Source organism: Schistocerca gregaria, chromosome 6, assembly GCF_023897955.1.
Source record: "Schistocerca gregaria isolate iqSchGreg1 chromosome 6, iqSchGreg1.2, whole genome shotgun sequence".
Lineage (NCBI taxonomy): Eukaryota > Metazoa > Arthropoda > Insecta > Orthoptera > Acrididae > Schistocerca > Schistocerca gregaria.
Genome location: NC_064925.1, coordinates 33,715,289 through 33,727,963, shown reverse-complemented (window position 1 = coordinate 33,727,963; position 12,675 = coordinate 33,715,289). Strand labels below are relative to the sequence as shown.

At 37.3% G+C, this 12,675-nt stretch overlaps 1 protein-coding gene across 1 annotated transcript in view; it reads left to right on the top strand.

Moving 5' to 3' along the window:
• The window catches only part of LOC126278690 (heat shock 70 kDa protein cognate 5), a 76,173-nt gene extending 67,835 nt beyond the window's left edge, over positions 1-8,338 (top strand). The window contains exons 12-14 of the mRNA XM_049978950.1: positions 323-510; positions 1,863-2,003; positions 7,859-8,338. Coding sequence (XP_049834907.1) covers positions 323-510; positions 1,863-2,003; positions 7,859-7,954 — 425 coding nt within the window. The 3' untranslated portion in view covers positions 7,955-8,338. The remainder of the gene's footprint in view (positions 1-322; positions 511-1,862; positions 2,004-7,858) is intronic.
• The last annotated feature ends 4,337 nt before the right edge of the window (positions 8,339-12,675 follow it).

The following is a 12,675-nucleotide window of genomic DNA, read 5'->3' as shown; positions in this document are numbered from 1 at the left end:
GCTCCCGGTATTGGAATGACTCCTTACCCTCTCCCTTAAAACCCACACCCTTTCGTCTTTCCCTCTCCTTCCCTCTTTCCTGAAGAAGCAACGGTTTGTTGTGAAAGCTTGAATTTTGTGTGTATGTTTGTGTTTGTTTTGTGTGTCTATCAACCTGCCAGTGCTTTTGTTTGGCAAGTCACATCATCTTTGTTTTTAGATATATTTTTCCCATGTGGAATGTTTCCCACTATTATATTCATATGAGTAATCTTTATTTTAAATGTGTGCAAATTACGGTAATGGTAGGTACCTCATTAATATTTAAAATTTTTGTTTTCAGTTGTTATTCAGTCATCAGGTGGCTTAAGTAACGACGAGATAGAAAATATGATACGGAATGCTGAAGCATTTGCTGCACAGGATAAGGTAAAGAAAGACCGTGTGGAAGCAGTTAATCAAGCAGAAAGTATCACTCATGATATTGAGTCCAAGATGGAGGAGTTTAAGGACCAATTACCAAAAGAAGAGGTATGCTAAAATTCTACCAAATTCTTTAAATTTGCCAGTACATATTCATTACATTGCAAGTTCAACTGACCTGGACAGTTTAATTCGTATCAGTGCATTGAATTCATTTCATTCTGAGCTGTCCTCTGGCATAATGGAAGACGAATAACTAAAGCAAGGCATAAAAATAACTTTACATAGTCTACAGATGTCTCATATGTTTATAGGAAAACTGTGATCACAAATTTACAATGATGGTGATGGTAAATTAATTGTAAGTAACTTGTAGTGAATAATGTCCCTTGGCTATTTGTTAGTAATGGTTTATATTTGAAATAATAAAAACCATGGGTGTCTCTTTATCGTGATAAAAGTAAAACATTATTATTAATTCTGTGCACATATTTTGCGAGGAGCCTTAACTGTACAGAACACACATACATACATTAAATAAGCAAACTTCAGGAACAGAAGTATGATTTTTAAGCTTTTCCTGTGTATTATTTTGAAATGTTGTTGGGTATTCAACCTAGTTGTGCCCTTCCATTTGGAAGCCAAATTTGAGTCAACACAGGGCCTAGAAGTCTGCAGAAATGTCATCAAAATGTTATTCTGTGATATCAGACATGTTTTTTAGTGGGTTGCTATTGCTAAATACAGAACAGTTGTTCGCTCGTTATTGTCTCTCTTGTTGCAAGGGAAAATGTCCTCCATGAGAAACAAATCTCTGGCTTCTTTTGCTGCTGTTTCTTCCCACATTGGGCCCCTCTATAGCCAGTGTTCTAACTTAGTCTTCATCTTTCCTTTCAGTATTGTTTCACTATGCTTATTTTGCTTTCTTCTTTATACCTGTTGTTTTTCTTCCTCCATTTCTGAAACTTTCTTCTTAAACCTTTCTTTGTAGTATGTTAACAGGGCTTCTAAGTTGCACATTGAAATCAATTATCTGCAGACTTTGCAGTTGTCGAACTGGGTGAGAGAAGGCAAACCTGAACTCAGAGAACCACACTGTTCACCAGTGAAAAAATGCTGCTGCATTACAACAGAAAACTTAGAGCCAACAGAAGAAAAATTCAGAAAAGAAACTTTCGAAGTTGTTGTTGTGTGTGTGTTTTTTAAGCAAATATTCCACTCAAGAATCTATTATTAATAAAGAATAAAACTGTGTACTCTTTTTGTTAGTACTGCTATTTCTAATCACTGTTCTTTTATTTTTTGCGATCAGTTTCATCTTCAGGCATGCAAATCTCGCAAAAAATATACATTTCAGGTCCCTATTTTGAGTACTGTATGTTTATCTGGCTCACTAGTTCTTTTTTCTTTTGTTGTTTTCTGTGGCAATAACAACAATGCTAATAATAACTCTTTTTCAGTGTGACAAAATGAAGGAAGAGATACAGAAGGTTCGTGAACTAGTTGCCAAGAAAGATGAGACAGACCCTGAAGAAATACGTAAAGCAGCAGGTTCTCTTCAACAAGCATCACTAAAATTATTTGAAATGGCATACAAAAAGGTAAATTTACTAAATTTCTTAAAAGATGGTTTCGTACAAGTGTTTGACCTTACAGAAAAAATAAAAACTTATCATTGTTTTGAAGTCAGTTGCTGCATTGCTTCAGAAAGTTTCTAATATGTTTGTGTGGTAGGTGTCAAATTTTGTAGTGGGGTTGTTACAAAAGCTTCCAAAAAGAATAGAAACTTGAAGAGAAGCTGTAGAAGTTCTTCTCTGTCGCATTGTTACAACTGATAATAGGTTCTGAGTTAGAGACAAATCAGTAGCATGTAATATTTATTTATCCATAATGTTGAACTTTAGCCCTCCCTCCCTCAGCCCCCCCCCTTTTTTTTCATTTGCCGCCTCTCCTCAGTTAACAAAACCATACCACAAAAGGCATGGAATATGTATGAAAAAACAGCATATGCAGGTATTGTTAAAGTACACTGATGAGCCAAAACATTGACTGCATACACAAAAGCATGCTAGTCCATCTCTTAAACACAATTCAGCAATGGTTCTGCATGCCATGGATTCAAGCAGTACTTCATAAATGTCCAGAGATTTGTGGCATCAGATACCTACGCACAGATCACACACTTCTTTAATTTATGGACAGTTGGTTTGTGGGCATTGGTGTCTGCTAGTGTCCCAGTTGGGTTTCATCAGATGCAGGTAAGATGAATTTGATGGTAAAGACATCAATGTGAGTTTACTATCATGCTCCTCAAACCATTGCAGTATGAATTTGGCCTTGTAACATGGACAGTTACCCTGCTGGAAGGTGCCACTGCTTTTGGGGAAGATATATAGTGTGAGGGGTAACAAGTAGTCCCTGATAATGTTCACGTAGTCCACAGCTGTCATGGTGCATTAGATTACTAGGGCACATCTCTTGGAAGCTCAGGTGAATGTACCCCATAACGTAATACTGCTCCCACTGGCCTGAGTGTGTGGCGCACTGAATGTTTTGAGCAGCCATTTGCGTGAATCGTGGTATATCTGTACACAAGCATCAACCTGTTTTCCAGTTTCTATGCACCCCTGCCCACTGTAATCACAATTTGCCCTCAGTGCCAGCAGGCAGTATACAACCTCACAGTGGACAATGGTCATAATGTTTTGGCTGATCAGTGTAGCCTTAAGTAAATATTTACAAATATTGGCACTGGGTGCATACCAAAAAATTGTATCATGGACAAGAATTCCAGCATGTTAAAGAAATGTTCCAGCATCAAATGGGATGTGATCAGTTAACCCCCCTTTTTATTATTATTATTTCCTAATAAGGAAAGTGTGGGACACTCAGAACGGTATGAAAATGTGCTTACAACATAAATTGCTGATCCTAAAAACAATGACAAGAACCATTTGCATGTGAACTGCTTATCTTACCACAAGAGATGTTCGAATGATCACCAATTTGAGATCTGAGAGAGAGAATTTTGTAACATGAAAAAGCAAAATATGGATATAATTAGGACCATAAACACATGTTTCAATGTCATGACTTATTGCTATAGATCCCTCAGTTTAAAATTATTACAATATAGGAACAGCAAAATTTTTCTGCTATCACATAGTGTTGTACCATGATTGTTGGGATGATGAGTTTATATTCTTAACACATTTCTGAACATAACACTGAATGTGTCTACTCATTATGTTATACATTCGTCTTTATGTAATTATCCTAAGGCAATACACACTGTACAGGGCTACTATTTTAATGGTTCATTTATTTTCAAAGTTCTGTATTCCCCAAGGTGTTAAGTGTACAAATATGGTTGATGTACAAATAAAACTGTAAACTCATGGAGTTTGCATTGTGCCTACCAGTTGGCATTGACAAAATTGTGACAAAACAAAAAGTTTTTGTGTTGGAATATGCAGGATGTTTTTTACAACAGTGTAGAATGTTTTCAGACAGAATCATGGGCAAGAACCACCATGTAAACAGAGCACTGTGTTGGTATCAAGAATTTGGGGGCACTGGTTGTCCCAGTAAATATAAAAGTACCAGTTGAAAAATTCTTCCAAATGCCATCTCTTTAGAGGATGAAGTAAAGCTTTTTATGCAAGTCACAAACTTGGAGTACAGCAGCAAACTATGGGGACAGTTTTACGGTGGTAGTTACATTGCAAGTGTGGTCTGCAGCTTGTACAGCAATTAAAACTTGAAGAGTAAGGCCTGCACCTTCAATTCTGCATCGCAATGTAGGAAAGACTTGAGGATGAACATTTCACCTCCAGGCTGATGTTTGTGACAAAGCAACATTCCGTTTACCTGGAAAGCCTCACAAAATTAAGGTGCACGAATTAGATTTGTCAAAGGTTAGTGTTTTCTGTACCATGTAACAGAGAAGGTATATGGGCAGTGTTTCTTCTATGAGAAGATTAATAGGTACCTCTTAACCTGATGTAATGCAGTTCTGGTTGTTTCCACAACTGACTGCCAATTCCAATAATTACATCTTCCAACAAGACAGGGCAGTCCCTCATCAGAGCATTCAATGTTCGTCACCACCTAAACAACAAACTTCAGCATCACTGAATTGATTTAGAAATAAAGATTATCGTATTAACTCGAATCTAAGCCGCCCCTTTTTTTTCCAGTTTTTGTAATCTAAAAAACCGCCTGCGGCTTAGAATCAAGTGCAAAGCAAGCGGAAGTTCTGAAAAATGTTGCTAGGTGCCACTAGAAGTAACTTCTGCTGTTGAATATATGTAGTGCTACACAGGCATGCTTTGTAGGCACAAAGATAAATACTGGCACCAAAACCTCTGCGTCAGTAAATAAATTAAATAAAAGAAAGGTGGAAGACGAGCTTTTTTCCTCCGCCTCGAGTTTTGACCACTGCATTTTCATACATTATCCAACGAAGTAAATACAAATTCCGTATTTTTCATCTTTGAATGTAGCAGAATTTCAATGTAGTACGAAAATCCGACTGGCAAGACTGTTTAGGATGTTTGTCAACATGGCCAACTGTACGTTCTGAATTTTTTCCTACCTGTGAGAAGAGATGGTTGCTAATAGGAACCTGATGAAATGTGAATCACATGCAGTATTCTCTTCACCATAAGAATAATACGAATATAAACATTTTGCCATGTACCGTATTTACTCGAATCTAAGCCGCACCTGAAAAATGAGACTCGAAATAAAGGAAAAAAAAAAATTTCCCCGAATCTAAGTTGCACCTGAAATTTGAGACTCGAAATTCAAGGGGGGAGAGAAGTTTTAGGTCGCACCTCCAAATCAAAACAAAGTTGGTCCATTGTAATATGGGACACAATTTAGGTCGAATGAATGACGATACAGCTACAGTAGTTTGGTTTGAGTCATAAGCTTAGCAGTTAAGCTTGCTATGCGTCAGGCGCTCCGTCCGTATTTATATGGGTACCCTTCATTTTCCACGTGCTTCGTCTGGTTTGAATCGATCGCTTATATTGCTTTGATCTGACAAGTGCCGTTTTCTTTTTTGTAGGTGTTTACGTCACTCTAAGCTGAAAATGCATTACTGTACTGTCTCGTGCATTGTTTGTCGCATTCTGATAGTGCGTGTTTACGGCCTGTTGCCGCTCGCAGCATGGCTTGCTTTTGTGCACGCTATCGCCGCTTACAATTAAAAAAGAGAGGGGGGGGAGGAGAGGAATCGTCTCATTAGCGAAACAATGGCGAGAGACTGCTATTTGTTGTTACTTACACTGCTGCTTTCTTTGATAATGATCAAGAAGAACCAAGTAATAGACTGCATACGATAGAGCATGTTCTGAATGAGAGTTAGGCGAAAAATTTTCTCCGTTTGAAAATCTTTGTGGCCGCTTCTTTAGTACATCAAATTCTGCACAGAAATTAGTCATCTTAGATTTAAAAATCTAGTCAGTTGCCGTGCTTCATTTCTGACTGTATCATTATTAGGCATAAGAATAATACGAATATAAACATGACATGATATGTTTATTCTTCCTCGTTTGCTGTCGCCTCACTCTAGTTTCGTGGTTTATTAGGCAGACATGATTTAAATGAGATAGCAGCAAACACGAAAGAATACATGGCAAAATGTTTATATTCGTATTATTCTTATGGTGAAGAGAATACTGCGTATGTGATTCACATTTCATAAGGTTCCTATTAGCAACAATCTCTTCTCACAGGTAGGAAAAAAATCAGAACGTACGGTTGGCCATATTGACAAACATCCCAAACAGTCTTGCCATTTGGATTTTCGTAGTACATTAAAATTCTGCTACATTCGAAGATGAACAGTACGTAATTTGTATTTACTTCGGTGGATAATGTGGTCGGAACTCGTTTGTTTGTTTTTGTTTTTTACTGTAGCGCTACATATATTAGACGGCAGAAGTTAGTTGTGGCGGGACCTACCACCATTTTTCAGAACTTCCGCTTGCTTTGCACTCGATTCTAAGCCGTGGCCGGTTTTTTGGACTACAAAAACCAGAAAAAAAGTGCGGCTTAGATTCGAGTAAATACGGTATTCTTTTGCGTTTGCTGCTATCTCATTTAAATCCTGTGTGCCTAATAAACTACAAAACTAGAGAGAGACAACAGCAAACGCGGAAGAATATACGTATAGTGTCATGTTTATATTCGTATTATTCCTATGCCTAATAGTGATAGTCAGAAATGAATCACAGCAACTGACTAGATTTTTAAATCTAAGATGACTCTAATTTCTGTGCAGAATTTGATGTACTAAAGAAGCGGCCTCAAAGATTTTCAAACGGAGAAAAATTTTCCCCTAAGTCTCATTCAGAACATGTTCTATCATACGCAGTCTATTATTTGGTTCTTGTTGTTTATTATCAAAGAAAGCAGCAGTGCAAGTAACAACAAATCGCAGTCTCTTGCCATTGTTTCGCTAATGAGACGATTCTTCTCTCTCTCTCTCTCTCTCTCTCTCTCTCTCTCTCTCTCTCTCTCTTTAATTGTAAGCGGTGGTGGTGCGCACAAGAGAGCCGCGAGCGGCGACAGGCCGTAAACACGCAATATCAGAATGCGACAAACAATGCATGAAACAGTACAGTAATGCATTTTCAGCTTAGAGTGACGTGAACACCTATAACGAAGAAAACTGCACTTATCAGATCAAAGCAAAATAAGCAATCGATTCAAACCAGACGGAGCACGTGAAAAAGGAAGGGTACTCGTATAAATACGGACAGAGCGCCTGACACATAGCAATGGCTGCCTGGTGAAGCTTAACTGCTAAGCTTAGACTCAAACCAAACTACTGTCGCTGTATCGTCATTCATTCTACGTAAATTGTCTCATATTACAATGGACCAACTTTGTTTCGATGTGGAGGTGCGGCCTAAAACTTTTCTCTCCCCTTGAATTTAGAGTTGCAAATTTCAGGTGCGGATTAGATTCGGGTTGAGTGCGGCTTAGATTCAAGTAAATACGGTATGTTGCCCTGTTCTCTTGGCTCCCCAAAACACCTTGTGATTTTTTTTTCCTTTGGAGGTCCATCAAGGACAAAGTTCCTGTATCTCCATTGCCTAGAACACTGGAACAGCTTTGAGAATGCAACAGTGCTGCTGTGATGACCATTGACAAGATGTTGCTACATAAGGTATGGAGCAATCATGAGTACTGCATAAACATGTTATGAGACCTGAGAAGCATTCGCAGAACATTTGAAGAGTGCCAGTCGTAAAGTGGGGAGTTTACAGTTCTGTTCGTGCACCAAATCATATTTGTACACATCCTACTTTGGAGAGAAAACTAATTGCTTATAAGTTCTAATATATGGATGTGAAAGTTGGGAGATTCGTCTGGTGGTGGTGATAATAATAATAATAATAATAATAATAGCCTATAACCTGTTCTTCTCACCTCCCCTCAGATGGCTGCAGAGAGGGACTCCTCCAGTACTGGAAGTAGTGGCAGCAGTGCAGACAAACCTGAAGAAGAAGAGAAAAAAGCGAAGAAAGAAGAATAGAAACAAATTGATATTCCATTGCATTAGCAAGATATAGTGCAGCTTTCTGCTTGGGAAGCAGAATCTCTGTACATAAACTGCTGTAGGTTTACAGTGGGCCACTGACTCCAGTGCTTGAACGTTACGGACAGTGTACATAAGATACATTTCATGGTCGCATATTCACTCATGGAGTCACTGAAAATGTGTACAAAGTGTGTGTGTGTGTGTGTGTGTGTGTGTGTGTGTGTGTGTGTGTGTGGAGAGAGAGATTTTTGTTAATGAGTTATTATCATTGAAACATTTGCAACTGCTGTAGATGTAATGTTGTATTTTAAACAGAGCTTAAGTTTTGTTGAGCTGTTTGTTCCTGTAACAGTGTAAACATATTAAAGATTTTTTTTTATTTCTATGTTGGTCAGTTTTTATTAACATGTGTTGACATTTCATTTCTGGTTCAGTATTTTGTTACTGAATTGTTACCCATTTATATCCAGCAGTTAGCCTACATTGAATCTTAGTTGCATTTGGATCAGAATAAAAAAGTGATTGACAGCTACTTGTTTACTAGATAGCTACTGTAGCAGCAACTAACCAGAGAATGAGTGTAGCTGCACCTTCTTTTTTGTTCATAGCTGTCATATCTTACTGCTACCTCAGATGTCAGTTGCAGATGACATTTCTGGCTGCTAACATAACAGTTGTTGTTTGTTTTCATTGTTTACATATTCTGTGTGCAGTATGTTTATTTTGAACAACTGAATGTCTTAAACTAGTTGTGAAAGGGTGCAGGAAAGTGAAAAATATTTCCATTCTTCTAAGTAAACCCATTAGTGCACGTTAATGGACAATGTGTGAATATATCGAGATGAGAAAGGCCAGGCTTTCTCTACCACAGCTGTATTGTTCGCGCAGACAAACTGTAACTAACATCACTGCCCCCTTCCGTGCCCAACTGTCAGTAATTTTGTTAATGTAATTAAGCTATTGATGACAGTTTGAATAGGTTTTTTTTTTTTTTCCACCTCCTTCATTCTCTGATTATAACACAGACCTATAAAGACAAAATGCTCCTAGATTTCCAAGAACTAGGTGTTGCTTGTATTTTATCCCTGCCACCTTCAGAATTTCAAAGAGTGTGTTTCAGTCAACAGAATCAATAACTTTCTCTGAATCTATATATTTTAATGATTATAGATAGAACATCCCCTATTCTAAGAGCTCACTGACCTGAACATTACTAGACTATCAGTTTAAAAAGCCATGGTTGCATAACACTGACAATCAATTACAGAAGACTGGAAAAACTTTTAGACACTGATGTTAGGAAAGATACATTTGGATTGCAAAGAAGTGTGGTTACACGAGGCAATGCTGACCAAAAAAGACTTATGTTAGAAGAGAGCAAACACACACTTATGGTATTTGTTGGTTTAGAAAAAGCATTTGTGACAACATTGACTGGAATCGAGGAGAGATCCCAGTGATGGAATGGAGTTTTTTAAAGCATCTGTACATTAATGTTGGTTAGGGTCCCAGGTATCTCACCTTGCAGCCATTCACCCTGATGAGCCCTCATTTGCAAGTTATCGATGAAAAAATTTCAGAATTATGTGAAACTTCAATAATTATAAAGGTATTTTGGTGGAGTAGTTAGCATAAGAGTGTGATGTGTAAAATGTGGTAGGTTCAAATCTTGTAAGCTGCTTTCAAATTTATTTTTATATTTTTACCAAAATGCCTTTGATTGTTATTCATATTTAAATAGTTGGTTTAAAAGCTTTTCTTTCTAATTGTTTGTCATGTCATTTGAGTCACTATATTAACGTTTTCATTTGCTTTCATCTTTTTTCTTCCTATCACTTTTATTTGGGGTCTTTGTGCAAATGGTTTTTTTTTATTGTGTTCATTTTAGTTTCTTCCATTTGATCATCTTATATGTTTGTCCATGTTATTGAATTTATTATTTCTATTCCTGACTTTGCGTGAATATCATTTTAAGTATTATCCTTTCTTTTGTTTACATCATCATCTGCATTATTTTGATGATAGTGCAAGAAGAATTTTGTTTTAATTGTTTGTATGACAATTATCATCCAAAAAATGTGCTTCTTTTGTCTTTTGGTTTGTAACTGATAGGTTGGCGTTTTCAAACATTTAAATGTTATGAGGGATAAATAAAAGTAATTGAAAAATATTCTAAATGCAGAAAAGGATGGAAAGAAAAAATGAGTCAAATGAAAAAGTTAATATGATTAAAATGAGGTGACAAAGGCTTAGACATTTAAAAAAGTACATTTAAACCAATTAATTAAATAAAAATAATAATCAGTTATTTCTATAAAGATTCAAAAATAAAATTTTTTGAGGCACTTGACAACATTTTGAATCTGCAGCCTTCTACACAGCAGGCTGACTAGTATGCTAATCGTAACACCACAGTTCCCATATGATTATTTTATTAGTTTTAATGCCATAGAATAGTAACAAAACAAATGAGAGTCCACCAGGGTGAACAGCTGTAGGCTAAAGGACCTGAGACCCTAACCATACAAACAATTTCTGAAAGTTGTTCCCATCTCTGGGGCATATCCTTGTTAGAAGTGAAGACTAGTATGAAGATGAGTGTACACTTGCAGTTCAACAGAAAAAGGAAGCAAGAGTGAAATGCTTACAATGAAGTCAGTATGAAATGAATACAGAATACAGGCAGCAAAAGTGTGTGGGAGGAAAAATGGAAAGTCATGATCAAATGCGGAGATGGAAGAACATTACTAATAGTGTGAAAGCAGAATTTTTTAAAGAATATTAAACTCAGGAATATAGACCTAATAGTGTTTAAGGATAAAGAGAGATTTTCTGACAGATAATCATGTTCTAGCTGGATGGAGAGAGACTTATCACTGGAATTTTGAAAGGCATTCCTATAAGAAGTGAGCAGTTACCTTATAAAACTGCAGACTGAAAGATAGATCAATTGAGAAGAGGTCGTGAAGGGAGCCCATCTCCACAACTGAATCTACATACTTCAGTTGACAGGAGATCTGAAAAGAATTCCACATTAAACTAAGGGGTCAATCCAAATGAAGTGGTCCAATAAAAATTAAGATGGTTGCTTGACCATTTATAGTTACAGTATGACCTTGTTAGCGCGAACTCGCGGTTAATGTGGAAAAGTTATTGGTCCCACCAGGAATACATTAGTTTTTATGGTATGTTTTATCGGTTAACACGAATTTCAGTTAAGGCGAATTACGAACTCTGTTTCCATTCCTAGCGTAATTAAATTTCACTGTAAAACACAAACTTCCGACCTTACAGTATTCTAAAGCGTAATTATTTTTCTGAAATGAATGTAGGAAATATAGCTACAAAGCTAATTATACTTGCTGTTGACTCGTTTTTAACTTTTTCTAGGTAAGTAGCCACAATCGGCGTATGCTATACATTGTAAGACATTCAATAATGTGTGCAGCAGCATTTAGGAACGTACTCGGTGCCAGAATTGACAGGTGTTCTGTTAGTCGTAGCCATATCGAGTTGGAATACTGAATAAGAACTACAGTTGCAACCAGTACAGTAGCACATGAAAATGGCAAAGAGTTGACAGACAGCTGTAAATGTACAGTTAAAGCTTAAGATTCTAGATGAAGTGCACTGTGGGACCAAGAAAGCAGCAGTTCCAGGGCAGTTTGGAATACCTAAATCTACTTTATGATTATTAAGAACCGAGAAAAAATTATTAATGCTGCGGCATCAGGTATTGGAAACAAATCTAAAAGACTTCGTACTGCCAAGTATGAAGAAATCGAGACGTTACAACTAGAATGGTTCAATCATATGCGTGCATCTGACATCCCTTTAACTGGCCCTGTGATTCAGTCAAAAGCAAATGATACTGCTAAAGATATAGGCATCGAAGATGTCTGTTCTGCTGGTTGGTTGTATTGGTTCCAAAAGAGACATTCAGTTTCATCTGTACAAATTTGTGGTGAAGCAAATAAAGTTTATGAAGAAAGTGCGAACAGCTGATTGCATCAATTCAACCGAGTCAGGGAAAAGTATGCCTCATGTGATGTGTTTAACATGGGTGAAACTCGATTTCTACAATCTTTTTCCAAATCTCACTCTGGTGATAAAAGGTGATTAGTGTCACAGTGGAGCATGAAGCAAACAACGTGTGACTGTTGTACTGTGCTGTAATTCTGATGGCAGTGAGAAGTTTCGCCCCTGGGTTATTGGTAAATCCGAGAAACCACGTTGCTTTGAAAACATAAATATGGACACTTTACATGACATCTACTCTCATCACAAGAAAGCTTGGATCGATGGCACATAATTTCGCTAGTAGCTTCTTCATTTCAACAGTAAAATGGTTGCTCAAAATAGACATATTCTTCTTACGTTGGACAGATGTACTGCCCATAACATTCATGATCTGAACCTATCCAACATAAGGTTCAGTTTTTTCCACCCAACGCCACAAGCCACCTTCAGCCTTTGGACCAAGGCATAGTCTTTGTCGTAAAGAGAGCTTATCACAAGCGACTTGCAAGAGCTGCAATTTGTGCTGCTGAAAACAATAGTGCAACCCCAAATTGGAATATGCTTCACGCAATAAGACATCGCAGCAGCCTGGAACTCAGTATTGCCACATCATATAGGGATGTGCTTTAACAGAGCTTGGAGACATAGCAACACTGAAGATGTCCACGAGTTAGAAGATGCCACTTCACCTGATG